General features: G+C 54.7%; 1 protein-coding gene across 6 annotated transcripts in view; it reads right to left on the bottom strand.

Annotated features, from left to right (window-relative positions):
• MXRA7 (matrix remodeling associated 7) overlaps positions 1–25478 on the bottom strand; it is a 29981-nt gene extending 4503 nt beyond the window's left edge. Inside the window, exons 1-7 of one of the 6 annotated variants that reach the window (XM_027691489.1) lie at positions 24905–25477; positions 17682–17777; positions 15411–15471; positions 11437–11536; positions 9514–9564; positions 9289–9369; positions 684–2422 (exon numbers count right to left, since the gene is read on the bottom strand). In XM_027691489.1, the coding sequence (XP_027547290.1) occupies positions 9336–9369; positions 9514–9564; positions 11437–11536; positions 15411–15471; positions 17682–17777; positions 24905–25387 (825 nt within the window). In that variant the 5' untranslated portion in view covers positions 25388–25477 and the 3' untranslated portion in view covers positions 684–2422; positions 9289–9335. The other 5 variants (XR_003535578.1, XM_027691492.1, XM_027691491.1 and 2 more) reach the window with 5 other exon arrangements.
• Positions 25479–26043: the final 565 nt, after the last annotated feature.

Below are 26043 nucleotides of genomic sequence, written 5' to 3'. Positions count from 1 at the left end.
GTGTTCAAAGAGGAGCTTCTCCTATCAAAGGCGACCTTGCAAAACAACTTTGTAGTGCTCCGGGTTGGTTTTGTTTGGGTTTTTTTAATGAGTTCAGATCAAACCTACCCCATTCACAAGTAAAATCATCCTCTCTTCCCATAAGTGCTGCCCTCAAAACTAGTTGGATTCAGGGAGTCAAACAGGATTTTACTTATTGCTGACAAAATAGATTAATTAAGGATTTTCAAAGCAGCCTAATTCTTCTTGATAGGCAATTGAATTTGCATACTTAGCTCCCCTGGGCTCTTTTTAGACATTTCAGTACAAGTCTTTTACAGCTAACTGGAGGTTTGGATCAGTGAGCCATAGGTATGTTAGAGAACCCCATTTCAAGAACTGCTTGGCACCCACGTCCACAGCAGCTGAAATCCTGGGCAGAGCTCTGCACTGGGAATTGCTCTGTGGGCAGACAAGACCAGAATCCTGCTGCAACAGTGTTGCTCCAGCAGAAATAAGGTAATGTCCCTGATTTTCCCTCTGATCTGACTCTATTGTTAAGGAAGCCAGTGGAATCATTTATGTGGTAAAAAGGCATAGGAGGGCAGAGCATGCCTGTAACCTAAAATCCAGATTTTCAACACAAATCTCTTGAGAAAGAAGTTACAAGCTGCTGGAGGCAGGGAGAACAAGCACAAACCAAATAAACTATTCAAAGGTTTATTGGACCAAACAAAGGCAATTTTTACAGATTCAAGCCACTAGAATTACAGTCCTTTGTATAAGAGCCACCATCAGATACAAAATGAACAAACAAAACAAACAAAAGTAAAAAATACCCAGACAGCCATTTGAGTTGAAGAAATAGGTTGGCTTGCTGCCACTAGCAAAAAATCTGGACTCAACTGTAGACTTTGCTGGATGTACATACTGCCATGTAACTTAAACACAACGTATATAAGGCATTCTTTGCATAGTTGGGTGCTCGGGACACAGTCAGCCAGCCAGCACCAAGGGGAGACAGCGGCTGTACCAGCAGGATGTTGAAGCAGAGGGTCCAGATGTGCCTAAATTCATATGCAAACCACTAAACACGCTTGCAGTTGTCGGCTGGGAAGGGGCAGCCCAGCCACTTCTAAAGCTGAAGCCTCCTGCTGTTCTTTAAATGAGCCCTTTTATTAAGAGTCTGCCAACCCCAGGCGCTGGAAAGGACAACTGTGTACAAGGTTTCAAGTATTGTCTGCATAGGAATTAAAAAGGGAGGAAAAAAAAAAAGCAGCCCGTTGGGTTTCTGATATGTTTGCAGCATTAGCCAAGAGGCCGTCGTGAAAGAGGAGCTTTGAAGGACACATCCCCACCCAGCCTGGTGTTTCTACAACACCACTAGAGGACTCAGACCCTCTTCTGTCTCTCAGAAACCAGCTGGGTTTGATTTAAAACCTGCCATGTCTGAAGCAGGAATATGTGCCCAGCCAAAATAATCTGCTGTACGTGACAGCGCCGGGGGGCAATGCAGAACTCTGGCTCCCATGGACAAGCCACAGGGCTACCAAGAGAAGAGGGCACTGGAACAGCAGGCAGGCAGAGGAACGGGGAATGTGCCTCTCCCAGGACCCCCACTGTCTGATCCTGAGCCAGAGGAAACCCCTGATGCCATAGCTACCTCCTTGGGCCTCTCCTCCTGGGAACTGGAACAGGGAAAAGTGAGGATCCAGATATTTACAGCAGCCAAAGTGTGGTCTCCTAAACCTCTGCCACAAACAGAACAGCTAAACTATCAATCTTCAGCACTTCCCGAGTCTCCTGAACACCTACAGAATCAGGTCTCTGCTAAAATAACTACAGAAGCAAGATATGAGTCAGTCCAGTCTGCCATACCTCACGTGGACCCCCCTTTGTCCCTCCATCCACCCCTCAGAGTAAAGCAGCTTTGTACAACATTTGAAATCATAGGGAGTTCCCACCCCCCAGAAATAAAGAGGAGTTTGGCCCCAGGACAAAACAACTTGAGAGTCTGGTACAAGATCCAGGCTGGTCTGGGAGAAGAGCTATGGTTTGTCCACCCCAGGAAAGGAACAACACAGATTTCATGGCCTAATACATGGTAATGAACACAACAGACTCGCTACATATTTAGTGTTCACTTCGGGTTCTGTTTGGGGGAGAGGGAGGAAGGTTCATCCCAGCCCCCCAGACACAACTCAAGTCACTGCTTGGGCCCAGCCCTAGTCCATGGAGCCACACAACAGGATCTCCTCAAACTTGACACCATGGGAGTTTTTGAAGAACTCAACTTCAGACCAAGAGGGGATCCCAAGTTTTGAGGGTTTATGGATTTCTCTTATGGGCGTTTGGTTGGTTTTGGTATTTCTCTCAAGCCTTTAAGGATGCCAAGGGATGCCTTTAGGAGGAGGCTAGGGACAACTTCATATAGTCTTCAGGTCTGCAAAGAGAAACAGGGAGAGAAATCATTTCAGTCATTTCACCCCTCAGGTTGGTTCATTATTATTCACATAAACGAGCAGGTGGAACACTCAATGTGTGTGTGTGTGTGTGTTGGGGGGAAGGCAAGGCAACTTCCCCCCTCAGGGCAGAACAAGCCACTGTTTGCAAACATCATGCCTCTAAGAAAGATTTTGCTTCAAAGTCACCTGCAGCAGGATAGTCGAAACCCAATCAGAAGTGTAAATCCTCTTGTTCTCGCACCAATCTAAGTTACAGCCCTTCTGACCTACTAATGAGAGCTGGAGAAGCCCAACTAATTGGAAGCTTTCATTAGCTGCCTCACCATCCTGTGCAGAGCCTCCCTGGGCTGCTGGCACCCTTGTCCAGCCCAGATTCCTCTTCCCACCTGCAGCCATATGAGCCAGGAATGAGTACTAGTTTCTCAAGGCAGTGTCGACCCTTCTCAATCTTCCCACGGATGTGTCTGTTCAAGGGAAGGAGGTAAAAACCCCAGACTCTCTGCAGGTCACAAGGCTTCCTTTTGTTGGGAAGCTCTCCCAATATCCCAGGGAAGGAGGGTGAGATGATTAGATGTGTTTTATGTAGAGGGACATCCAGGCACTCCCTCAAGGTCTTGCAGCATGTTGTTGACAGAGCCAGGGCTAGAAAATGTGGTCTCAGCTTGAACCTTTCACTCTGCCCTTACTGCCCCAGCATCTCTCATGGATCCACAACAGGGAACACCCAACAGAAGGCTGGGCAGCTGCCCACGGACAGAGACCTGCACTGAGGTGGAGGGAAACTACAACACACATGACCTGGGCACTTACAAACACACACAGATGCACTCCAGCCTAATTCCTCCTGAATTCAATTGGGTTCATTGTCCATAACACCTGAACCTCATTTCAAAGTCGCCTACTCCTGCCATCCACCAAGTAACAGCCTCATTTCTTCTTCTGCAAAACCTTCCCTTCTCCAGCAGCCTCACCAGCGCAGCCGGTGACCCGGATCCCGGGCAGGAGATGCCGGGCGGAGCATCACGTGGGACCGCGGTTACTCGAGCGACGTTGCGGAGGCTCAGTGGCCGGACCATTAGGACAAAGAAAGGAAATTCTCCAGGGTGGATAATCGCTCCGCGGGATCCACGGTGCTGAGGACCGGATCATCCCGCTCAAGTCACGCAAGCATAATCAGATTTCACGTGTGAGGGCATAAGCTCGTTGCCACGGGGGCCCAGGAGGGGAGGTCCCCTCCAGCCCGCTGCAGTTGGAGTGGGGAGGGATGGAGGATGTCAGAGTGTCTCAGTGGTAACTCCTCACAGGAATACTCACCTCCAGGACAGGGCCAGGCTGGCAGCTGGGGTGAGAAGACCTCAAAACAAGCATGGCCTTAATGGAGGATGTCCATCAGAGCCATAAATTCCCACCTGCACAACGGGGATCCCCTTTTCTGCTCCTGGAGAAAGCTGTGAGGGGGATTAGACTAAAGAGCACGAGGCAGCCCCTCACTGGGACATTGGGGCCATATAACCCCCCAGGCTGAGAAGCTCTGGCATTGCTGCCACAGAACCTGAAAGTCTTAATTAACTTGGGATGGAGGCTCAGAGATTTGAGCCACTGCTTATCATTGACTCTTCTCTCCTTTGCATTCTCCTTGGATCAGCATGCTTTCCCCCAGCAGCACATCAATCAAACCAGGTTAGGGTCTTCTTTTGCCAGAAGCTGTATCCTTTCTTCAGATACAGATTATCCAAATATCTGCTCTGGCCCAAGCTCAGGCCCAAGCTGCTGAGTCGTATGATCTGTCAGCTGGACATGGCTCTGTGTAAGGAACAGCTGGAGAACAAGGAGCCCAGACAAAAGCAGGTCCTGGAACATGAGGGAGGCTCAGGGGCTGAAGATCTCAAAGACCATGCTTTTCCTGAAACATGGAAACTGCAAGTCCTTCTGGTGGCATCGGAAGCATTCCCCACACTCCAGCTCAGCCATGGCATTGGCACAGGGGCTCTTGCTTTTGAGAGCAGACAGCACTGACAAACTGGCATTCCCACGTGCATTTATCTCCTGTGTGCAAAAGTCTGCAGCAGATCAGGAAATCCTGTAGCCCATCCACAACCTATAGCTTTCTAAAGGAGTCCTGAGTCACTCTAAGAAGATTCCATAGCATCTTGCTGTAACCACCTCTGGCATGTGCCCTTTTTGGAAGTTTCACTTAGAAAGCTGATTTTCAGAAGAATGGAGCATTCCCAACTCCTTTCTTTGGCTTAGCTTGTCAGGACCATCAGTTGTCTGAAATCCTGGCAATCTGGCTACAGACTCTTTGCACTCCAAAGAAACTCAGACTGACCCTTGAGGATCAAGATCAAGTGAAGAAAGGCCCTGAGTGCTGGGCAGACCTGGCAATGGATGGTCAAGATCTCCCCAGGCAGTTCTCTCCCATCTCAGTGCTGGGGTTGGTCCCATCATCCCTGTCCCTGTTTCTTTACGGTGGGGACAGCTACCATCTCATTTCTGGTAGTGACCATAACCCACTCTTCTCTAGGATCAAGATATCACAGGAAGAATAAGAGGAATGACATATTAAATCTAAGCTTTCCTGGTGGTCCCATAAGCGGAGGCCAGTTCCTTCAGCCAATCAGTAAAACACAAAGAGAGGATTTAAATGCAGAACAGGGAGACAGTGCTTAGACAAGAGAAGAGCGGGAGAGTGAAAAGTACCAAAAGGAGCTTCTATCAACACAAATCTGATATTCCTCCAGTGGGACAGAGAAGTTGAAAGGTGAATTTGACATTGGACAATACCTCAGGAACACCAGTGGGGACTGCCGGAGCTGGTATGACCAGGGAGTACAAGTCACACAGCCATTAGGACAGGGGCTGTTGAGGAGTCAGGGGGGTCAGGGGCTGTGTCACCCCCCAAGCAGACCTTGCCCACCACCGTTTCAAGGCAGAAGCCTCCCATGTTTCCCAGCCGCAGCAGCAACAGCCAAGAAGGCCAGAGCACAGCCAGGAAGGTGGCTCAGGCTTCTGACCAGCTCAGGCTTCTGACCAGCTCAGCCAAGAGGCCATGACCACCTCCACAAATTGTGTGCCCACTCCCTTGCAACACTCCTGGTCCCCCAGCCAACACCAGAGCAGTGGGAAAAGCCATGGATAGGTCAGCCTGCATTTTCCTCCGGTGTTTGTACTCCAGCTTGCTGCCTACCAGTTTGCTCCCAGGCTGGTGTGATACCCTGATTCCCTGCAGCCCTCGGTCTCTCCTGGCTGCAGGGGAGGCAGAGCCAGGCTCCCAGTGAATTAGCAGGCAGAGAACAGCCAGCTGCCCATGCTGCACGGGGTTAAGCAGAAGCAGATGAAGAAAAGTTGTGAGCGCTGGGTGAGGGGGACACAGAGAAGCAGCCACAAGCTACAACAATTCAGGACCTGAGCCAGAAGAAAACACCCAGGAGCTCCAGCAGAGTTGCTGTCTGAACTGAAATCTCATGCCAAGGCAGGGTCAGAGACTCTCACGCTGCAAAGCCTACGGGGGAGTTCACAAAGGTTTCCTCTCTGGGACAGGAGGAGGAGAAGGGGAAGGGGCTTCCTGGCCTCCCTTTCCCTGGCTTTCCAAGGGAGGCATCCTGAGTTCCTCGGTTTTTAAAGCTGCTGGGGATTCATGACTCAGTCATGACAATAAATACGGCCAGAGCTCCAGTCCATTGACATCTCATAGGTCAGAGGACAATTTCCCTTGGGATTTGGTGTAGGCAGAGAACAGCACCAGGCCACCAGCAGACTCCCTCCTCGTACAAGTGGAGCTTGGGACCTATGGAGGGAGTGTCAGAGCAGGGGGACCTCAGCAGGGACCTCCAAACACACAGTGCCCTTTCCTACAAGAGGCAGGTGGGAGGGAAACCCTCATGCACTGGGTGTTTTGTGGCTGAAAGCAGCCTTGCCCGTGGTGAGGCCATCCCTGTGGCTGGTGGCTGCATGAAGCAGTGGCCAGCCTGACCTGCAGAGTCCCACAGCCCTGGGCTCTGCAGTCCCTTGCTGCTCCCTTCCCCTTGCTGCTGCTCCTCTTCCCTCAGCCCAGGACGACTATCGTGCTGCAGAAGATGAGAAGCAAACAAATAATAAAACCCCAATAAAAGCCCAAACTTACCAGCTTCCCTCATCCATAAGAAGCACCATGCTGGACAGGACAGGACAACAAAGCCACTGGGTAGGGGGAAGGTTAGCAAAAGAGGAGGAAGGAGATAGAGGCCCAGATTTCATGCCATACAGAGAGGGGAGCAAGCAAGCGAGCCAGGGTTATGTGATGGCAATGCAGGGGGTGGACAGGGACAGATGCCAACAGACAGCTCTCCCGAAATGCAACCTCCTCCAGCCCTGTCCACCCACTTATTTTTGGAGGGCCAGCAGTGGAGATGTTTGAAATAGGTCGAGGTCTGTCAACACAGTCATTAAACCCCTGCAGCTGTTTCCTGCCCTTGTGTGCTCCAGAGTTGTCATCACCAGCATTGTCCCTCAAGTCACAGCTGCATTCCCACTTTGATCCAGGATGCCTGGCAGAGCAGGGAATGGTCTCTCCTCTCTGCCATTCCCTAGAGCCAGGGTCTGCCCAGGGCACTCTGCCTTGCTGAAACTCCAGGATCCAAGCACAGTTTTATTCAGTGCCTTGTAACCAAGAGGCACTCTGAACCCAACTGAGGAGGAGACAGGTTTCCATTGCTAAGCTACCAAGAAAAGAGTTGAGCGTGAGATTTACAGCCATCCAATTCCTCTTGCATGAATCCAAACTTGCAGTTGAACCCTAGGCTCAAACCTAGTCTGTATTAAAGCAGTGTCACCTCAACCCATCCCCGGCTGGCCAGGAAGTGAGAAGGGAGGATTGAGAGGCAGGAGGAGAGTTGGGTCCTAGAACGGGTCACCTGGCTGTGGGAACTGAGCCCATTAGCCAGGGAAACTGGGCAGCCATCCCTACCTTCTCCTTGGTCTTACAGAGGCTGACTGTGGTCTGGGGGATCACCTACTCCATCCATGAGTGCCCTGCCAACAGCAGAGCGTGTCTGAGCAGTTTGGTGCCATTCACTCAGACCCTGTTCAAGGGGTCTGTAATGGTGCCCTAGCCAAGGCCCCATGGGGCAACTTCTGGCTCTTCACTCCCACCCCTCCCTCAATCCCTGAAACAAGGCAGAGGACAGAGAGGTGAGACCTTTCCACAGCCTGCCAGTTGGGATCTGCTCTCCTTGCTCCAGCCAACACACCTAGCCAAGAGTGACAAGGACAGAACACAGATGGCTCAAACCCTCGGCAACACCAAGGCCAACCAGGGCTTGGCTGGGACCTGCTCTGCCTCATGGAAAGAGTGAACTGAAAGCAGAGACCCAAGGGGATGGTTTCTCCTCATTGTTTTCTCTTTTACTGTGAGTGGAGCCTTGTTGCAGCTGTCAATGCTCAGCAGAGCCCTGACCATACTCATTTCTAACTAAAAAAAAAAACCACTAACCTCTTTCAACCTTAAGGGAGGTTTCAAGAGCAGCTGGCAGTGACCATTCCAACCTATCCATGAGGCCCAGGCCCTAAAGGCACACTGGGGAGCCCTTCCTCTTGCTCCCTCACCCACACGAGGTGCCCAGCCAGGACAGCAATACCCAACAGCCAGCACTTGGGGGCTGTGTCTCACACCTACAACCTCAGCCCTGCCTGAGCAGGGGCAGCTGCACCACCACAACTCATATCTCCTGAACTAGAGCTTTGCACCATGGCAGCTACAGATGGCCAAAAGCCCCAGGTGCAGAAGAGAAGGATTAGGGAAATACACTGTGCTGCCTTGACCAAGTGCTGCATCCTTCCCCTGCACTCTTCCCCTTCCTGCCCAGACTGTTTTTCTCCCCCAGGGGAGCAAAGGCTACGTGCTTCTGTTCTAGAAGTACTGGTGACCCACCAGGTGTGATCAAGCACAGCCACCACCCCAGCAGATGTATTTGCCAACTGGATTTACCATTCTCCTCCCTCACTGAGCACTCCCTTTATTTTTTAAGACCAGAAGCAGGAAATTGCATCACTCAGTAAAGGTCACATTCCTTCCCCTTTTAGTCCAGATTTAGCACCAGTTTGAAACCACAAGACTCAAGTGAATACCAGGGAGGACAACCACAACTTCTGCAGGGATGCAGGTTAGAACAGAAGTGGGTTTTTTGGTTAAATAGCCAAATCTATTGCATGTCCATCCTCTCCTGTCTGAAGTCCTATAGCTCCTTCTAGAACAGAAAAGGAATACCATCAAAGGCATCTCCAAAAACAAAGGATCCCAAAATTCAGACTTGTGGTCTACTGATCAACACAACAAGTAGCCTCAAGGGAATCTGAGGGTACCGCTTTCATTTTTGGAATGTTGCTTACAAGATGCTTCACATGGGAACCTGTTGGTCCGTGGGAAAACTGGAGGAGTGGCAGGGCTCAAAGCAAACACTAAATCTGTTTCAACTTTGGTAACACACCTTAGGACTAACCGCCCACTCAGCAGCCCAAATTTTCTAAATCAGTAAAAAGAAGTGGTTGTGGGATGTCCAACTTCAGGCATCCAAGATGGAAGAGGTGATCATCCCAATGTGAGAGCCCTCATTTCCCCTGGAGTGCTCATGGAAAGTGAGATGGAAGCAGAGAGGAGCAGACTCATTAATCTGTTATGAGGAGGGAAGGGGAGGGACATGGCGAGGGAGGTGGGACAGGCAATCAACTGCAGCTCAGAAACAAACCCTCCCCTGGAAAATAAGACCCAAAACCAGAACAAAGCAAAAAAAAAAAAAAAATCGCAAACCAACACATGAGCAGATGTTACCAGTGGTACCACTACTTCTAAGTAGCAGCATTTCCTTACCAAAAAGATTTGCAAGAATGTTTGTGGCCGAGGACCTAAGGTACTTGCTACAGAGATGTGAGATCAGAGGTCAGCTCAATCCTGCAACATAAAGGCGGCAAACCTGGGTCACAGCAGGTCAGCAGCACAGTCGGGGTGCATGGAATGGGGGATAGGGATGGAAGGACAAGGAGAAGGATGCAGGACAAGGCTGAGCCACTGCGCTCGGCTCGCCCAGGAGCTTACCTGGCAGCAGCCCTGCCCCCTTGCACCGCCTGCGAGGCCTGCAATGAAAAGCTGCTGATGCCGCAGTGAAGATTTGAGGGGGGGAAAAGTAAGCCAGCAACAAAGCAAGACAAAAAAAAATTCACAAAGCTGCCTTAAAGAAATGAACAACACAAATATGGAAGAGAAGAAAACAAAGGAGCAGTAGGAAAAACACATCTGCCAATGGCCCTCGGTGTGGAAAGCTGTCGAGAGCCTCCAAGGGACTCGAAACCCAGGCACTGTCCATCAGTTCAAGGTGCGCTGTCCTGCCCTGGGAATGCTCCAAACAGACGTGACCAGTGATGCCTGGGAGATGCTGTGTGCCCAGGGCAGGTCCATCACCCCCTGGAGCCTGTTCCACAGTCCTGAGTACAAAACCCCCATCCCACTGCTGTCCATAGGCAATGTCCCCAGGTGACAGCAGGGCCATTTGTTGCCACAGAGGAACCAGCCTAAGGACCTGCAGGACTTCTGGCCCTGAAACCTGAGCAGCCATTGCTCAGGATGGAGCTGCTGGTGCAAAGAGTTTGAATTTGCCAGCTGCAGGTATGCTTTTCCATTGGTGTTTAGCAGGATCCTAAAAAGCAACTCACATTGAGCCCCATGGGTTATCTCTGACCTTCACTCAGTTCATTCCACCACCTCCCTCCCATGTGAAAAATACAGTGACACTAACAGCCCTGCTCAGTGTTTTACAGGGTGGGGGCTTCAGGCACAATAAAGATATAACAAAACAAAGAAAACAAACTCTTTCCTGATGTCACCAATGCAGAATCATTTCTGCTGCTGGCCCCAGAGCAGGGCAGGTCTCTGGATTTACTCTGCCTTCCACAATACCCTGCTCACACCACAGAGATAAGCTCAGCCAGCCCAGCTGCTGGCATCACAGAGATGATTCCCAAGGGCCTTGAGGCAAGGCAGGACATGCCTAAGCCAGGGGAGAAGTGTGATCCCTCATCTTTGCCTTCCCCACTGCTCTCAAGTTGCCTCTTGGTTCTTTACACCAGGCCAGCTGTGGTGGTAGACCATGATATGACAGGCAAGGGGTGACAAATGCCCCTAAATCATTCTGGGAGGTGCACACCACTGGGAGGAGAATTGAGTCCAACAGCCCTTGTTGAGCCACCACTGGGAAATCAGTTCCTTGGAGTTCACCCAAGAGGGAAGAGTGTGAGCTGCAGACATCTGTAAGGGAGCAGCCTGCCACAGAGCCCTCAGCTGCAGGGTTATTCCCTTGTATAGGCTGGGAAATCTTGAGCCAGAAAGCTTGGTTTCTGTAACAGGACAGGTTCTTCCTTTCTTCATACAGGGCTCAGGAGGACACTTCAGGAAAAAGTGTGACATGGACAATCCTCCATCTCTACCAAGCCCACTACATGGCAGATCCTCACCACTTAGAGCTGAGGAGGCAGCCCTGGGCATGGACACTTCAAGTGTCAGCCCCATCTCAGGGAGCTCTAAAGCCTCACACTCACTCAGTCTGCTCCAGTATTTCTGAGCTGTGCCCATGTCCTTGGTTTGGAGAACACCCACAGGGCAAACGGAGGGGAAGTAGCTACAGATCAGGTCCTCAACAGATATATATCAACACAGTACTAATGGGATCAGGAGAACTACAGCAGTTGCATCAGCTGGAAAATTTGGTCTAAGCATCCAGAGCAGAAGCTTGAACAGCTCTAAAAGTATATAGGGCCACAGTGTCTCCATCTCCTAAATCAGTGTGACTTCATTTGTTCTCTTGTCTTCCTGGGTGGGAGAGGTCTGGAACACTGGTGCTCTGAGACACTGAGCCTAAGACTACCAGGGCAGTATGGGGGAGAGAGGTCTGAGCACACCCAGCCTGCTCCAAGGGCACGTCAATCTGGTGGGCTTGGGCAAGAAGAAAAAGGAAACTCAACTTACCTTTGTTCTTCCTCGAGTTCCTCTTTGGACATCATTGACTTGTACTGGTTTCCCCTCAGCTTTCCAGGACTGTATTTAAAAGAGAACGTCCCATCTGCAGCTGGAGAGGGGAGACAAAAGAGAGCAAGAGATCTGTGAACCAGAGACCTCCCCAGAGCACAACCAACAGCATTGGGACTGTTCTCTCGGGATGCTCTCCGACCTCCGCTCCTGCAGCCCAAAGGCTGTGGCCACCCCAACACACTTCCCGAGTCAGCTCCAGTCTCCAGGAAGCCTGAGCAGAGTCAGGGAAGCAGCGTGGATTGCAGAGGAGAGCCAGGGTGCTGCTGGCCAGAGGATGGCAGGAGTCTCGGCTGCAGCCAGCACTGGAAACAGTGAGGGCTGCTGCGAACGAGCAGCCTGCTTGGAAGCAGATCCAAGTAAATCCTAAAGCACAGGAACCATATGCTATTGTTCTCCCTGGATTCAAAGCCTTGCAAGCCCATCTTGGCTTATCAAGACATGCTAATCCTGCCCTGATTAACTCCCGGTATTTTCCACTTCTCCTCTCCAGACTTGCATTCCTCCTCCCTCCCTCCCTCTCCTGTCCAGGGGCCCTTTCCCATGCTTGGGGCTCACGAATGGTGCCATGAAGAGCTGTCCCAGGCCACGTAGCCCAGCAGCTCCCTGCAGCCCTCGACAAAGCTTGTGAAGAAAGGAGATGCCACATGGCAAATCCCAGGACTGCAAACAGCACTGAGCCAGGGCAGCCCCAGGAGCACCAATACAGCTGGATCCAAGTCCCTCTGTCACCAGCCAAAAGACCTTAAGAGCAAACCATGGTTTCCTTCTCCAGGCCTGGTTGCTCTCCCACCCAGCTCGCCAGCCCCAGCCCTGTGCTAATTAGAGCACCAAAGCTCACAGACTCTGAGCCAAAGCTGATCCTTTTCCAATCGGATTTTGCTCGAGCACTATTTGCTTTTAAAAACCTCTCCCCTGCTTTATCTTCCTACAGATGGGAGGAAGCAACAGGAGGGGAGGTCAATCCAAAAGGCGGCCCAGGAGGAGCGGCTGCTTTGGGTAGTCGCCTTTACCAGTTATCCGTGGGCTGCTTATCTGGGAGCCTTTATCTCTCAAGGACTGCAGGACTCAGCTGCTTCACATCAAGCCATCCAGCATTGCTGTTTCCACATCCACCCAGAAACATCTGCTGCTTCCCCCAACCCTCAGAGCCTTGGGGTGCACAAAAGGAAGATGTTATTGCATTATCTGCATGGCCCCTCAAAATTGCACATTATGCACAAACCAGATTTCGAGGATGATACGTTCCAGTACCAGCAGGACTCCAAAAGCGGTGAAACCCCCCTGATTTCTGTGGCAGGAGAGAAAGCTCTGACTTGTATATAACCCATGGACCCATCCTCTGCCCCCAGTCACTTAGGAAGCCCCTTCCAATCCTCTCTACTGCTATCATGGGCACCACATTCATGAAAGTTTTTCCTCCTCCACGTGCCCAAATGAAAAGCACCTCACAGCCCCTCTCCTCCCTTCCTCACCCAGAAGGATTCAGCATCAACAGCTTCCCTTCTGTTTTCCAATAAACACTGCCCTTAAGGATTTTTCTCCCTGTGTCTGAGATCAGCTGCTTGATTTAGGCATTTCTCCAACCCCAAGCTCGTGCACACATTCAGCTGCTGCCAGACCCTGGGGACTGCCATGTAAAAGGCAAGTCAGAGCCTCATTTCATAGGTGAGGAAACCAGAGATCTCAGAAATGAGCAGTACAAAAATCCACATTTCCTCACTTCTTTACAACCATTTTCCTGGTCTTGGGGAGCTTCCCTGGGAAGTCCTGATGGGTAACTGCTCAGGTACTGATCTGGAGTGTTTCTCTAATCCCAAAATGCCATCAGAGCTCTTGGGGGAACAACAGGCAAACCCTTTCCCTACCATCACCACAAATGTCCCAACACAAGCAGCCCAATGCTCTGGTCCCTCAGCCCCAAACATTCACCTCGGCCATATCCCACTTCCCTCTGTGGGAAAACCCTCCCCATGGGCAGACAAACAAACCTGGCCAGCTGGAAACAAGCAGTAATGCTGCAGCTTATCAGCCCTTTGGATGGCCACAAAAGTGCATGGAAACAAAATTCAGCTGGCTGCTGCTTTGGGAGATATTAGGAGAAAGAAAAAAAAAAGGAGGGTGTAACATCCTGTTCCTTACCCTGGTGCAGGGCAGGAGCTGTTTTGTTACCTTTGTATAGCTCGCCCGATTTCAAGGACAATTCAGATCGTTTCCCTCACGTGGTATTCTACCAAGTAAACTGAGATTTGGGGCTTTGCCTGGCCCCAAAAGGGCAGTTTAGTTGCCACCTCACCAGAAAATAATAAGGGAAGAGGGAGGCAGAGAAACTCCCCTTCTCCCTGCCCACACGGTGTGGTTAAAAAGGAGCCAGTTTGTGGCTTTGGAAACCTCTGGCTGTTTTCTGAGTTCAGGAACTTTCTATGCAGATCGAAAACAAACTTCAGGAAACACTCAGAATAAGGGGAGGCTGGGTTTTCATGTAGGCAGTGAAAACACTGCAGAAATAGGAGGTGACCTACTTACTCAGAGCATCTGTGAGTTCATATTAAAGAAAACATTTGTCTTTCATCTCTCTGCCCTCGCGTTGCCAGTGCTGTGACCCTGAGCTGGCAGGGTGAGAGCAGCCCCAAGAGTCCACCTCTCCCCTGAACATGCTTGCTCTGTGTTCCACATGTGCTCCCTGCCAGCTCCCTGCCCCAAGTGGGGGGAAGGCTGCTCCAGTGGCTTTTGTCACCACGGCAGCATCCCAGGCTGGTCACAGGCTGCCTGCACGATCCCCATGTGCCCAAGGGGAATCTCTGGCTCACCAGGCAGCAGCTCAGAGGCTTGAGCAGGGCCAAGCGACACGCTGGAGACAGTGAAGGAAGGAGTGAGGCTGATCCCAGCAAAGCCAGGGCAGTGCCAGTATTCTCAGCTGCATCCCTCTTGCCTCCACATCCAGCCGAGCCATCGCTTTGCCCAGTCCCATTATAAAACACTTCAGAAATGGTGTGAATAATTCAGGAGGGGAGTTGGTGCCTGTCTGCAGGAGATGCTTGAGGAGGGTACTGGGTTAGCCTGGACTCACAGCCAGGGACTGTCATCTCCTGATCCCAAGCCACAGCCCAAGATCATGCCCAGCAGTGCCAGAGCAGCCCTGAAACAGAGATGAACCCAGGGAGGCAGAGCCTAGCAGAACAGCATTACTGAGCATCCATTTGGCAGGATAAACCCATCATTCCTCAAATCAGATCTCCTGCAGCCCTGTGTGGTAACCAGTGCTGCAAGGAAGCTTAACAGGGTGGAATAAGTGTATGTTGGGAACCCTGTCTCCAAAAGCGCTTCCCCCACCTTGCAGGAATGGCACCAGGATTAAAATTTGATTCTCTGTGGCATTAGGCATAATCCTCCCAAGCTGGGGGATTGCCATATAGCACCTTAAAACGGCCAAGCAGAAAGTGGGGCAGGGAAGGGGGAACACACCAAGCTCTCCTGCTGCCCCAGCTGGCCCCAACTATCCCGAGCCAGGACTCCTGGGGACATCCCAGCACCTCCAGGGCTGCTCAGGAGAGCAAGAGTCCCCTTCAGACACACATTCTTGCTTGGGCACCATCTGTTTCATTTCCTTAGGAGTGCAGCAGTTGTCACCCCACTTAGTCAATTAATCATTTTCCAATCAACTAATTGGCTAATCAGTTAAACGTGGCTCTGACTAAAGCCCCTGGAGATTGTCCTGGATGTGAGCAAGGAGCTTTTGGGGCAGCTGCCTCACGAAGCTACCCCATGGCCAACAGCCCAAGAGCATTTCAGGAAGCAAACAGGAGTAGGAATTTCTTCTCCATTTCCTGGAGGAAGGAGACCATCCCCAAGCACTCAGGGCTTCAGACCTGTCCGTACCCTCCCTGCAGGGTCCTGGCTTGCTTGGCACTCACCATCCTCATCCTCCGGCTCTCTCACCACCAGCTTCTCGTTTTCTGAGTCCACCTCTTCCTCCTGGAGGAGTTAAAAACAGAGCAGCCATGAGGAGAAGGTGCTGTGCTAAATAACTGTGCTTGCTTAAGGCACCAGAGCCCTCAGGGCTGGGAAGCAGAGCCCGGAGTGAGGGCTGGACACCCTTTTCCTGCTTCTTCCATGGAACAGGCCAAAAGGATGCTCGCTAATGAGCGAGGTTTGTTAGTCTGCTTTCCTCTCACTAATCAGTCAGGGGGATCTGGCCCACCCAAAGGCTGCAGACTGCGAGTGCCTCCTCATAATTGAGGGGATATTAAGGTTTTTAGGAAGAACCTGCTATCCTGGTGTCCCCAGGCACAGCCTTGTGCTTGAGCACCCTCCCAGGATGCACCCACTGTGCTCCCCACCCTGTCCAGGGACGTGCAGGGACTGAGCCACGGGGACTTCTGTGTGCCCCCAGGCCAGGCTTGCACAGACTGTCCCAGAGCTAGGAAGGGTCCCCAGCCAAAGCCACCTTGCAGCCACAGGCCAAGCAGCTGCTGCAAAGCACAGGAGCACTCACCAGTCGGGACCAGTGGTCAAACCAGTGCTGGGGGTTTGTGCTGGGACCCCTCCAGGAGCCCTTCCAGCCTCACCTGGCAGGAACCCCCACAGACACCACTGGCTCCTGCCCATGGACCCCCAGCCTCTCGCTCCTCCAAGAGGTGCCCACACACACACTGTGGTGGCAGCAGATCTCTGATCTCTGGAGCACAGAGAGGAGCAACAACAGCACATTTTTGGTTGTTTTTTTAAACTCAAAGCAATTTTGGAAGTTTTGGGGTTGCCTCCTACAAGCTACTACAAGCTTTATCAAGCCCAGATTCCTTTCCCTTGCAGAAAGTCATGCAAACTGCAAGCGGGGAGAGAGAGGAGCATTCCAGCTCTGGAGATAAGTCAAGGACACATGGCAGAGCCCCTGCATGTGTGAGTTCTTCCTGCAGAGCACAGTGCCCCTGGCTGTAAACCCCTGGGCTGGCATGCAAAGGGCCATGGGAAAGCACAGGGGAGAGAGGGGATGGAGCATGGAGGAAGGCTGTTGAGCCACCACGTTATCAAGGGGCACATGGGAAAAGCTGGGGTGAAGGAGACCCAAGGGAAACAAAGCTGATCTAAGAAGGACCATGCACAGAGCCAAGAACTGGCTTAGGATGAGCTGCAGGAGCGTGGCCCCAGCCCAGAACTAGGTTAGTTTGTCATCGGGGAGGAATGTGCATTATTCACAGCCATTTGGCTTCTTCTTGCCACTCTGTTCCCCAGAAGGAGATGCCACCAAGACCCCCGCCCACTGCAGCCACTGCTATTTTGGGCCACACTTCCAAACATGGGCACTTCCCACTGGACACACGGACTCTCCCTGAGGATGGCTGGGGAGGCACCCAAAGGAGCAGCCTCAGAGAGGGTGAAAGGAAGGAATGCTCAGCCCTGGTGACTCGGCCACAAGCCCAGGGCAGCAGTTCCCCATCACATCCATGTCTCCCTGTGAGCCAGGACACCTCCAGGGAGACCCTCCACAACCTGACACAAGAAGGGAGATTTCAGCCTGTTCCTTGCCTGGGCATTAGGAGCTGAGCATTTCTGAGCATTTAACAACGGAAGGAAGCAGGAAACTGGGTGCCAAACTCCAAGGAAGGAAAAATACCTCTGCTCCAACACAGAGAAAGAAACATTTGATGGGAGCAGAGGGAGCAGCCAGGGAAGCCAGGCTGGCAGGCGACAGCAATGTGCCGTGGCTGTCTGGGAAGCCCCTGCTCGTGGCAGCCAGGAGCTCCCTACAGCACAACATTTTTCTGCTTGGATGGCTCAGAGGCAGGTGCCAGCACTTCCCTTCCCCCATGCCATGGCTCCAGCCTCAACATCCCTGTCCTCATGTCTTGCCAGGGCTGTTCATTCCTGCAGCCATTGCTGCCCCCCTGCCAGAGTCCCCCCAGCTGTCTCAGTGTGGCCCCACTCACTGCTCCCCCCCGGAACAAGGCACTGCTCCCTCCGCCTCTGAGAAACACATCTGCCCCTGGAGCCCTTTTTCTCCCTGGTTCAAATAGGCAAAGCCATTAAAAGCCCACCCAACCTCCCCTGGGAAAGCACAGCAGGCAAGTTTAGCTCCCCTCTCCCCATGGCCACTGCTACCCTGGGACAGTGTCCCACCCCTACAGGGACACTGGCACATTGTTTGCTCTGCCACCCTCCCCAGGCTGGATCTCCATCCCACGCACCTCTGCATGGCTGGGAAGTGTTGCATGGCCACACACATCCTCTGCTTGTCCTGTGTGCCCGAGGCTGGATCCAGGTGAGGCACCCAATGGTGGTATCTGGAAAAAGGCAAAAGGCAAACACCCCTGAGCCCTCCCTGTGCTCAACCAACCAGCCCCAGCAGCATCAGCACACGGGGACAAGTCTCTGGATGCAGCCAGCAGACCATCTTGCCCCCATCCCGAGCCTGTGCTGCCTCTGATCCATGTGCCAAGCCACGGAATGGGTGCTGGAGTGGGGAAGGAACACCAGGGATCTCCAGTGCCCAGCCCTGGAGCCAGGGGTTGGAGCTCATGAGTTGCTCTCTGTGGCAGCCCCAGCCTGCGGGACTGGGACCAGTGCAAGGAGCCATCAGTGAGGGGGAGCAGCTCTGCCAGTGCCAGGCTCGGCTGCCCCTGTGTCCTGGCAGGGCTGGAGGCAGCTTCCTGGGATGCTGATGCAGCAGATCGGGACTGGCAGGAGGGGAGAGGAGAAGAACAACACAGAGTGCTCAGATCGTTAATGCTTTCAGGGCCTGCTCTGCCACCTGCCTTCTCCGTAATACCCCCTGGAAACCTTCCCATCCCCCTGCAATCCAGAGATGGGGCTTCCCAGCCCTCTCAGCCCCCCATCGGCTCTGGATGGCCTCGACCCCCGTGCAAAGCCTGCCTTCCCCTGCCCAAACACTTCTCAGCTGAGCCTTTCCCTGCTGTGCCAGGAGGGCGGCCGGGGAGGAGGATCTGCGTGGGCAGGGAGCAGGGACATCGTGTTCATCGGCCTTGCAGTGAAATCCCAGCTCTGGGCTGGGAGCAGCCCCTGGGCTGGCTGGAGAAACGTTCCGCAGGGACAAAGCCCCACCTCGAGCCTGGCTGTGCCCACAGCCCTTGCTAGCCGGGGAGGAGGAGAGAGCCCTCCCTTGCCTGGAGCATCCCAGCACCTCCTGGGAGCCTGCCCCGAATTTCAGAGCTCCTCAGCCCTGCCGTGGCCAGCGGGTGCTGCTGTCCCGGCTCCCTCACAGCCACGGGCAAGAACAGCCGAGCCGGGGGTTGCTGTGTCCCAGCCATGGAATGCTCTGGGAGGGGGGGCAGCACCCAAAAAAGGGAGGGGGAAGGCGTTAGGACAACACTGGGAGACTTGACAACCAAAGAGGACACCATGGCACCGCAGGCACTGCTCTTCTATAGAAGGCGCAGCCCAGGGGGAATGCAGGAAGACCATTTCGAGTGGTGGGGAATGAGGGAAGAGTGGATCAGGGCCAAATGGCAGCAGGACCTGCTGGAGGAGACAGGACCTGAGTGCTCCAGCCAACAGCCCATAAGCCAACCTCTCTCCACGGTGCACACCGACCACGAAAACCTCCCCGCGGAAAAAAAAAAGGCGAGAAGCAGCTCTGCAGGGAGCCCGCGCACGTCATTATCCGGGAGCATCTGGAGGAGGCTTGGCCGCCCGGTCCAGCTGCTGCGGCAAACAAAGGTCTCGTTGCCGCCGGCACCGGCGAGGGGACGCGATCGGCGGCAGCTGCGCGGCCCCGGGGCTGGGAACGCTCCCTGCCCGCTCCTGCCTGCGGGCAGGATGGACCCAGCCCGCTCCACAGCACATCCCGTGCCCGCTCGCTCTGAGTCACACCTCTGCACGGCTTGCCAGGGGCTCTGAAAAGCCCGGGGTTAAAATCCAGCAAGTCATCTACCTTAAACAACAAGGCAGTGATCCATCTGCCTCGGCCTTTGGCAGCTCTTGGCTGCAGAGCCGAAGCATTTGTTGGATCATCACGAACGTGCTTTTGCCCTTTAGCTCATGGCCACGAGCGAGACGCCCGTGGCCTGTCTGAGTCTGTCAGAGGGGGTTTTGGACAAAAGCAGAGTGAGGACAAAACCTTCAGGGACATTCTGGACACAGACAGCACCGACCAGGACTATGCTGAGTCTGCCAGGGAAAGATGGCTCAGATAGAGGAGCTTGGCATCAAGTCCCCAAAATCCCCCCTCGTGGCTCTGCCACCACCAACCCCTCTCCCAGCCACACAGGAGATGGAAGCCAAGCTCCCCATCACAGCATCATCTGGTTTTCAGTTCATTTCTGGCCATTTCCTCCCCACTTCCTCCATCCCTGGTGCAAACACCTCTGAGCAACACACTTCCTTCTCAGAAAACACATGAGGAGGCCACGGGGTTGGTGTGTCCCTCTCCCTTTCCTTAGTCGAAGGGACAGTCCTGGCACCCATGTGCAGGTCAGGGACCACAAAGTGCCCCACTCCAGCTTCAGGAAAAGGGAAGATCCCAGACTGCAAAGCAAGAGAAAATTATCTTGGATTAAACTCCCGGGCCCTGTGTGTTGCCATTTATGGCTGCACTTTCTGCTCCAAGCCTGATGCAAGACATTGCAAGAGAGAAAGAAAGCAGACAGGAGAGAGACAGCCAGAAAGAGAGAAGCCAGGAGAAAAGGGGAAGAAAGAAGCCTTTAAAAAAAGACTAAATAATAATGTAGGGCAGAGTTTAGCAAAGCAAAGCAGCTGCTATGTCGACAGCTCCCCTTCACCCCACCGCTGGGGCTCTCCATCCTCCTGCCGGGCCAGAGAAGCAGCTGCTGCAGAACAAGAGCAGTTTTCCAGCCCCTGGCAATGGTCCTGCCAGCTCCAGGATGCCTGGCAGAGATGTGCCTCACATGCAGATGGCACTTTGCAGGTCTGACCCCCCCCAAAGTGTGGGAGCATCTGCCCCTGCCAGTTCCCCTGACACAGTTACCGGCAAGGACAAGCCATGGAGTGGACAGAGCATTGCCAAAGCTCCAGGACCACCCAGACCTCAGAGAGGGGTCAGGCAGTGCCAGATCTGATGGGGAAAGCACTGGCACATCCCATGGTGGGGTGAAGAGTTCCAGCTCAGCAGCACCCAGCCCTGCAGGCACCATCACATCCCGGTGTGGCTCCCCCGGGATCACACCCAGATGGTTCATCCACTGCTGTCTCCTCTTTGCTCCAGCCTCTGGCCAGCAAACACCACACACTGGGACATCCCTTGCTGCCCAGATCAGCCAGATGGCATCCTTGAGAGCAGGGGCAGGAAAACTCAGCCCTCGCTTGGAAAGCTGACCTGGCAGCTGTTCACATGGATGGGCACTTCAGAAGGCAAAGAGTCCTTGTGGCCTCTGCTCCAGGAGTGCCCAGCTCCAGGCTGACTCCCAGGGCTGTACCCAGCCCAGCCGGAACTGGGCAGCAGCCAGACCTTCTGGACCCTTGTAGGGGACACAACATAGAGCCCCAATGCCCCCGTGCCCCACAGCACGTCCCAGCACCAGCCCTGTGCTCCAGCCCATGGCAGGACACGTGCACAGGCTCCCTGGGGGGTGACACATGTCCTGTCTTGCTTCCCAATTTCCAGCCATTGCAAGAGATGATGCATTTGTCATCAGCACAAACTACTCTGGGTGAGAGCTGAGCACATCTGAGCAATCAGGGTCCAGCTGGGGAGCCCCAAATTCCCTGGCAGAGGCCTGTGCCACTGCCAGGGCTGTGACAAAGGGTAGCACATCACCACATCCCTTCCCAGCACACTGTGGGACGATGGAGCTCCTGCCCCAGCCCACTGGCAGTGCAGACACAGCCTGCACAGCTGCCAATTACAGCCAGACTTAATTAGACACCCTCTCCCCTCCGGCACAGGGAAGGCAGGAAGGAGGCATTAGAGGGGGAGATGCTGATTTTTCAAATATAAAGAGGGTTCCTGCTGGGAGCTGGGTGGTTTGTGCTGCCTGGTGTGCCCAGAGGGCACTGGGAGCCCCCAGGACGGGCACAGATTGGGAAGGTGGGGAGCACAGGGGAAAGGTGCCGGGAACTTGGCAGAAGAGACAGATGACACAGCCTTTGTGCCTTTGCCATCCGGGTTACAGCCCTGCAGCTGCCCCACTCAGGCAGGGTTTGCATGTCCCCTCTCTCCTACTGTCACCCACTTGACCCTGCTCTGTTTGAAGCCCCCAGCTGCAGTTAACCCTTGGCAAACCAGCCAGGCTGCCGTGCCCAGCAGAGCCTGGCACTGCCTGCTCACCCTTCTCAGCTCCAGAACATTCTGGCCAGGATGGCATCCCAGAGGTAGCTCTGGAACACCACTGAAACCCCTGCCTTGTCCCTGCCACCTGCCATTTCCAGGGCAGAACTACTCATTAGGGAATTAAAGTTTCTGACTGTTTCTCACAAGGACCACGCTCTGCAGCTCCAGAGACGCTGCTGTTCCCACCCAACAGCTTTTCATTAGGGGATTGCTTTGACAGCACTGCCTCATCCGTTAACAAGCTGGGGATGGGGATGAGAACAGACAATGACAGACTAATTAACTTTATTTTAGTGATGGGAGCCAGCAGAGACAAGGGGAACCACTATCAGCAGTTAATGGAAACAAGGGCTCCTTTCCCTGCTCTGCTGCTGCTTCATTTTGTAGCCCTGGGCACGACGCTGCAATGGTCTGGTCACTACAGAGGGGCAGGGAAGCTTCAACCCACACTGATTTCACCAGCCTTGCAGGAGATGGGAGCAGGAGGGAGGCTGTGCCACACAGCTGCCCCAGCAGATACCAGTTTGCACTGGCAGGGAGAAGGGAAGGAGGGATGCAGAGAGATGCACGGCTCCAGCCAGGCATTAGAACACACCAAGGCTGCTCTCCCTGAGCAGGTTCATCCATCAGCATTTCAGTTGAGTGGTTAATGGCTGCGGTGAATCCAAACCAGCCTGGCACAGTACGTGCTGAGCAAACAGGAGAGAGAGAAAACAAGGAATGAAATTAAGGAAAGAAAATAAGGAAAGAAAGCTCTCCAAGTGCCAAGTGCAGCCCTCTGCTTGCTGATGTACTAAAGAGCCCTGAGCCTGCAGCAGCCCCCAGCCAACCTCAGCACGAGGTCTGGGAGCCTCATCTGCTGAGTCACATCAGGGGACCGCAGCCCTCAGCCAGCCAAGACGGGTTGGACAGGGCACAATTCCATCAGCAGCCGAATGCAAAGCACTCACAGCTCTGCCCAGGGCCAGTCCCACCCCTGCCTGTAATACCTGCTGGGCTTGGGCCTGGGTAGTGCTGGAGGAAGAGGATGAAGCAACTTTGAGGGAGCAAAAGCAGGAAACCCAGGGAGACTCTGCGGAGCTGTGGATGGTCTCCTCCACTCTGCCCACGGGATCGGCCCCTGGATCAGCAGCTGGGCACACACGTGTGTGGTGCCTGCTGGAACCCACGTACTCCCTCCACTGTGCCACCCATCCCCGTGGGACAGCCAGCCTGGCCCAGCCTGCACCCAGCAGTCCTGGCAGCTGTGGGATCATGCGCAGGCCAGAGCTCCCAAACACTTACTCAGCAGTGAGAACCATCCCTCCCCCTTCCCACTGCTCCCTACCAACACCCAGACTGCACATGTCTGCTCCCTGTCCTTCCCAAAGGGATGCTGCTCGGGTCCAGGGTGACTTGTCCTGCTTTGCTCCTACAGTGAGGTAATGATTTCCCAGGAGGAAACCTCTCTGGGCTATTCTAGGACCCTCCTCGGCTCCAGTGCCCCCTTTGCTGTAAGAGGGGCTGAGGGCAGTGAGACCCCCAGTCCCCCAGAGCCCAGCCAGGCTTCTGGAGGACACAAGACTCCCTGTGCCTTGAGTAAGAACTCACGCTAAACCCTGTAACTGCAGCTGTGCTGAGTGGGGATAAAGGAGCTGAGCCCTTCTCTGAAGGCAAAAATCTTCGCTGCATTCCCTGGTCGAAGCAATTGGGGACTGAAGGGCAGCCAGAGGGGAGGAAGACATACCCAAGGCTTGAGCTAGCGAGGCAGCAGAGGAACCCGTGAGCTCTGGCAGCACTGGATACAGCCATCCATCCCCATGGGTGCTGCACTGAGCACAGAGCAGCCCGAGCTGGTGGCCAGCTTTGGTGCCGAGCTGGCCCAGCCAGGATCCAGCCGGCCAACGGTGGCCAAGGAGCTCTCCAGAGATCCTGGTACTCAAAGGCACCAATAAATCACAGGACAGAGAAACAGATGTGCCTTCCAGGACACCAGGATGAGGGAGGGGGCTGCTCAAGAGCTGTAGCCATGGCCAAGGGATGCCAGGAAGGGGAGAGGGAGAGCTCCAAGGCTCGGAAACCGCCAGGGGAGAAGAGGAGGAGCACAGGGAGGAAGAGCCAGGTCCCAGCCCCAGGAGCGGGTCAGGGCTCACCCCTGGGTGTTTCAGAACATCACAGTACAGAGCAAGGGGGAGCCGCCCCCGGGACCTGCCCAAGGCCATCCAGTGAGTCAGTGGAGATGCTTTCCAAGGCTGTCTGCGCACTGCCCGGCAGCCTGGATACAGTTGCTGAGGATTACAAATGCTGCTAATAATAGCCAGGAGGCTCCTGGGCCCCAGGCCTGAGCTCCCCGGCTGAAACACTCTGCTGCCACATGGATAAGGCATCTCTCCTGGATTCCTGAGCCACCCCACTACTCAATTTCCCCACTGGGGCAAGGGGCCACACGGGAGGAAGCCACCAAAGCAGGGAGTTCAGGCACCTTGGGGTGTCACCGAGTCCCATCCAAGCTGGGCAAGAGCAGAACAAGATCTTTCCACGGACACTGGGTCGCCCTTTTATTTTTAAACAAGATCCGGTGCTGGAACAGGATTTACCGTGCGTTTATAGGCATCGCTGCCCCCACCAACCCCCCCAGTTCAGCCAGGGGTCAGACCTTGGGGCCAGCATCCTGCTGGAGTGGGGCGGTCCCTTCCCTGGGGCAGGCAAGGACAGCCAGCCAGGGACAGCCTAAGGAACCTGGCGCTGGCACGGGGACAGTTTGCTGTTACCCACAGAAAGGGGATGCAGAGAGGAAGAATAAACACTCGCACATTCCCCAGCACCTGGATAAGCCCCTGGGGAAAGGAAAAGACACCCAGGGGTTAGATGTGCAGACGGTAGACGCTCATACTCTCTTCCCTTAAATCTTCACTATCTTGATTATTTTTAGGAGCATTCCTTGGAGCGGGAAGGAGCCAGAAACCTCCTCCCCAAACCTCTGCCGTTCCCGGGGACAACTGTCTCGTCCCCACCCGAAGACAAAAACTCGGGTTTTACCGGGACCTTTCCTGTTCTAGGGGAAAACCCCTCCCGCGTTGCTCCGGAGGTACGGGGAAGGGACACCGCGGAAGATGGTGGGGAGGGGATGGAGGGGACATCGGCTGCGGGGACCTCGGGGGAGGGTCCGCGGGGAGCCGGCCTTACCTTGCTCTCCGCATCCTCTCGGTGGTCGGGCTGCCGGGGCTCTGGGGGCGGCTGATGGGGCTCTTGGGGTGCCTGCCTTGGCTCTGGGGGAGCCTGCCGGGGCTCTGGGGGAGCCTGCCGGGGCTCTGCCGGTGGCTGCCGGGGGATGCTCTCGGCCGCCACGGGGCTGGGCTCGGCCGCGGGGCCCGGCTCCGCCGCCGCCTCCCGCTGCTGGGCGACCGCCTCCTTCCCCTCCTCGCCTGCCCCGACCTCTTCCACCGGCACCCGGCTCCCCTCGTCCTCCGGCCCCTCTCCCGGTCCCGCTCCCGCCGCTTCGCCCCCGGGGCCGTCCTCCCGGGCGGGCTCCGCCGCGGGCTCCCGGGGCCGCTCCGCCGCCCGCTCGCCGCCGCCTCCCCGCAGCCTCACGAAGACGGAGGCGAGGACGATGGCCAGGACGGTGAAGAGCAGCGGGACGGCCAGGTACAAGTCCACGGCCAGGTCCATCCTGCCCTGCCGCCGGAGCCCGCCCGACCCGACTGCGCGGCCGCGGGGGGTGCGCGGGCAGCGCTGGGCCGGCGGCGGGGCTGGGCCGGCTCTCGGACGGCTTTGCCCGGCGTCATCCGCCCGGCCCTGCCCACCGCCCCGGCCCCCCCGGCCCTCCCGGCCCGGGCACCCACCTCCCGCACCGAGCCGCCGGCCAGAGACATCCCCGCCCGCCGGGGATGCGCCACCCGCATCCACCCGCACCCAGGGGTGGGATTTGGGAAGGGGGGGACCAGCAGGGAAAGGCTCGAGGGGCAAGCAGCCCGGCTCTGCCTGATGTGAGTGTCCAGCTTGGGACACGGGGATCTTTCATTAAACACTGCCCTACCTTCACAAAATCATTCCCAGACCGGTCGTCAGACTCTTGTATCGTGAAATCGTAGAGTGATTTGGGTTGGAAAAGACCTCTGAAATCACCGTGTCCAGCCATTAACCCAGCACTGCCACGTTCACCACTAAACCATGTCCCCAAGTGCCACATCCACACGTTTTTGAACACTGCCAGGGATGGTGACTCCACCACTGCCCTGGGCAGCCTGTTCCAATGCCTCACCCCCTTTCAGTGAAGAATTTGTTCCTAATATCCAATCTAAACCTCCCCTGGCACAACCTGAGGA

This window comes from Neopelma chrysocephalum, unplaced genomic scaffold (assembly GCF_003984885.1).
Source record: "Neopelma chrysocephalum unplaced genomic scaffold, ASM398488v2 Primary Assembly neopelma1_84, whole genome shotgun sequence".
Classification (NCBI taxonomy): domain Eukaryota; kingdom Metazoa; phylum Chordata; class Aves; order Passeriformes; family Pipridae; genus Neopelma; species Neopelma chrysocephalum.
This window is presented reverse-complemented; position numbering and strand designations above follow the sequence as displayed.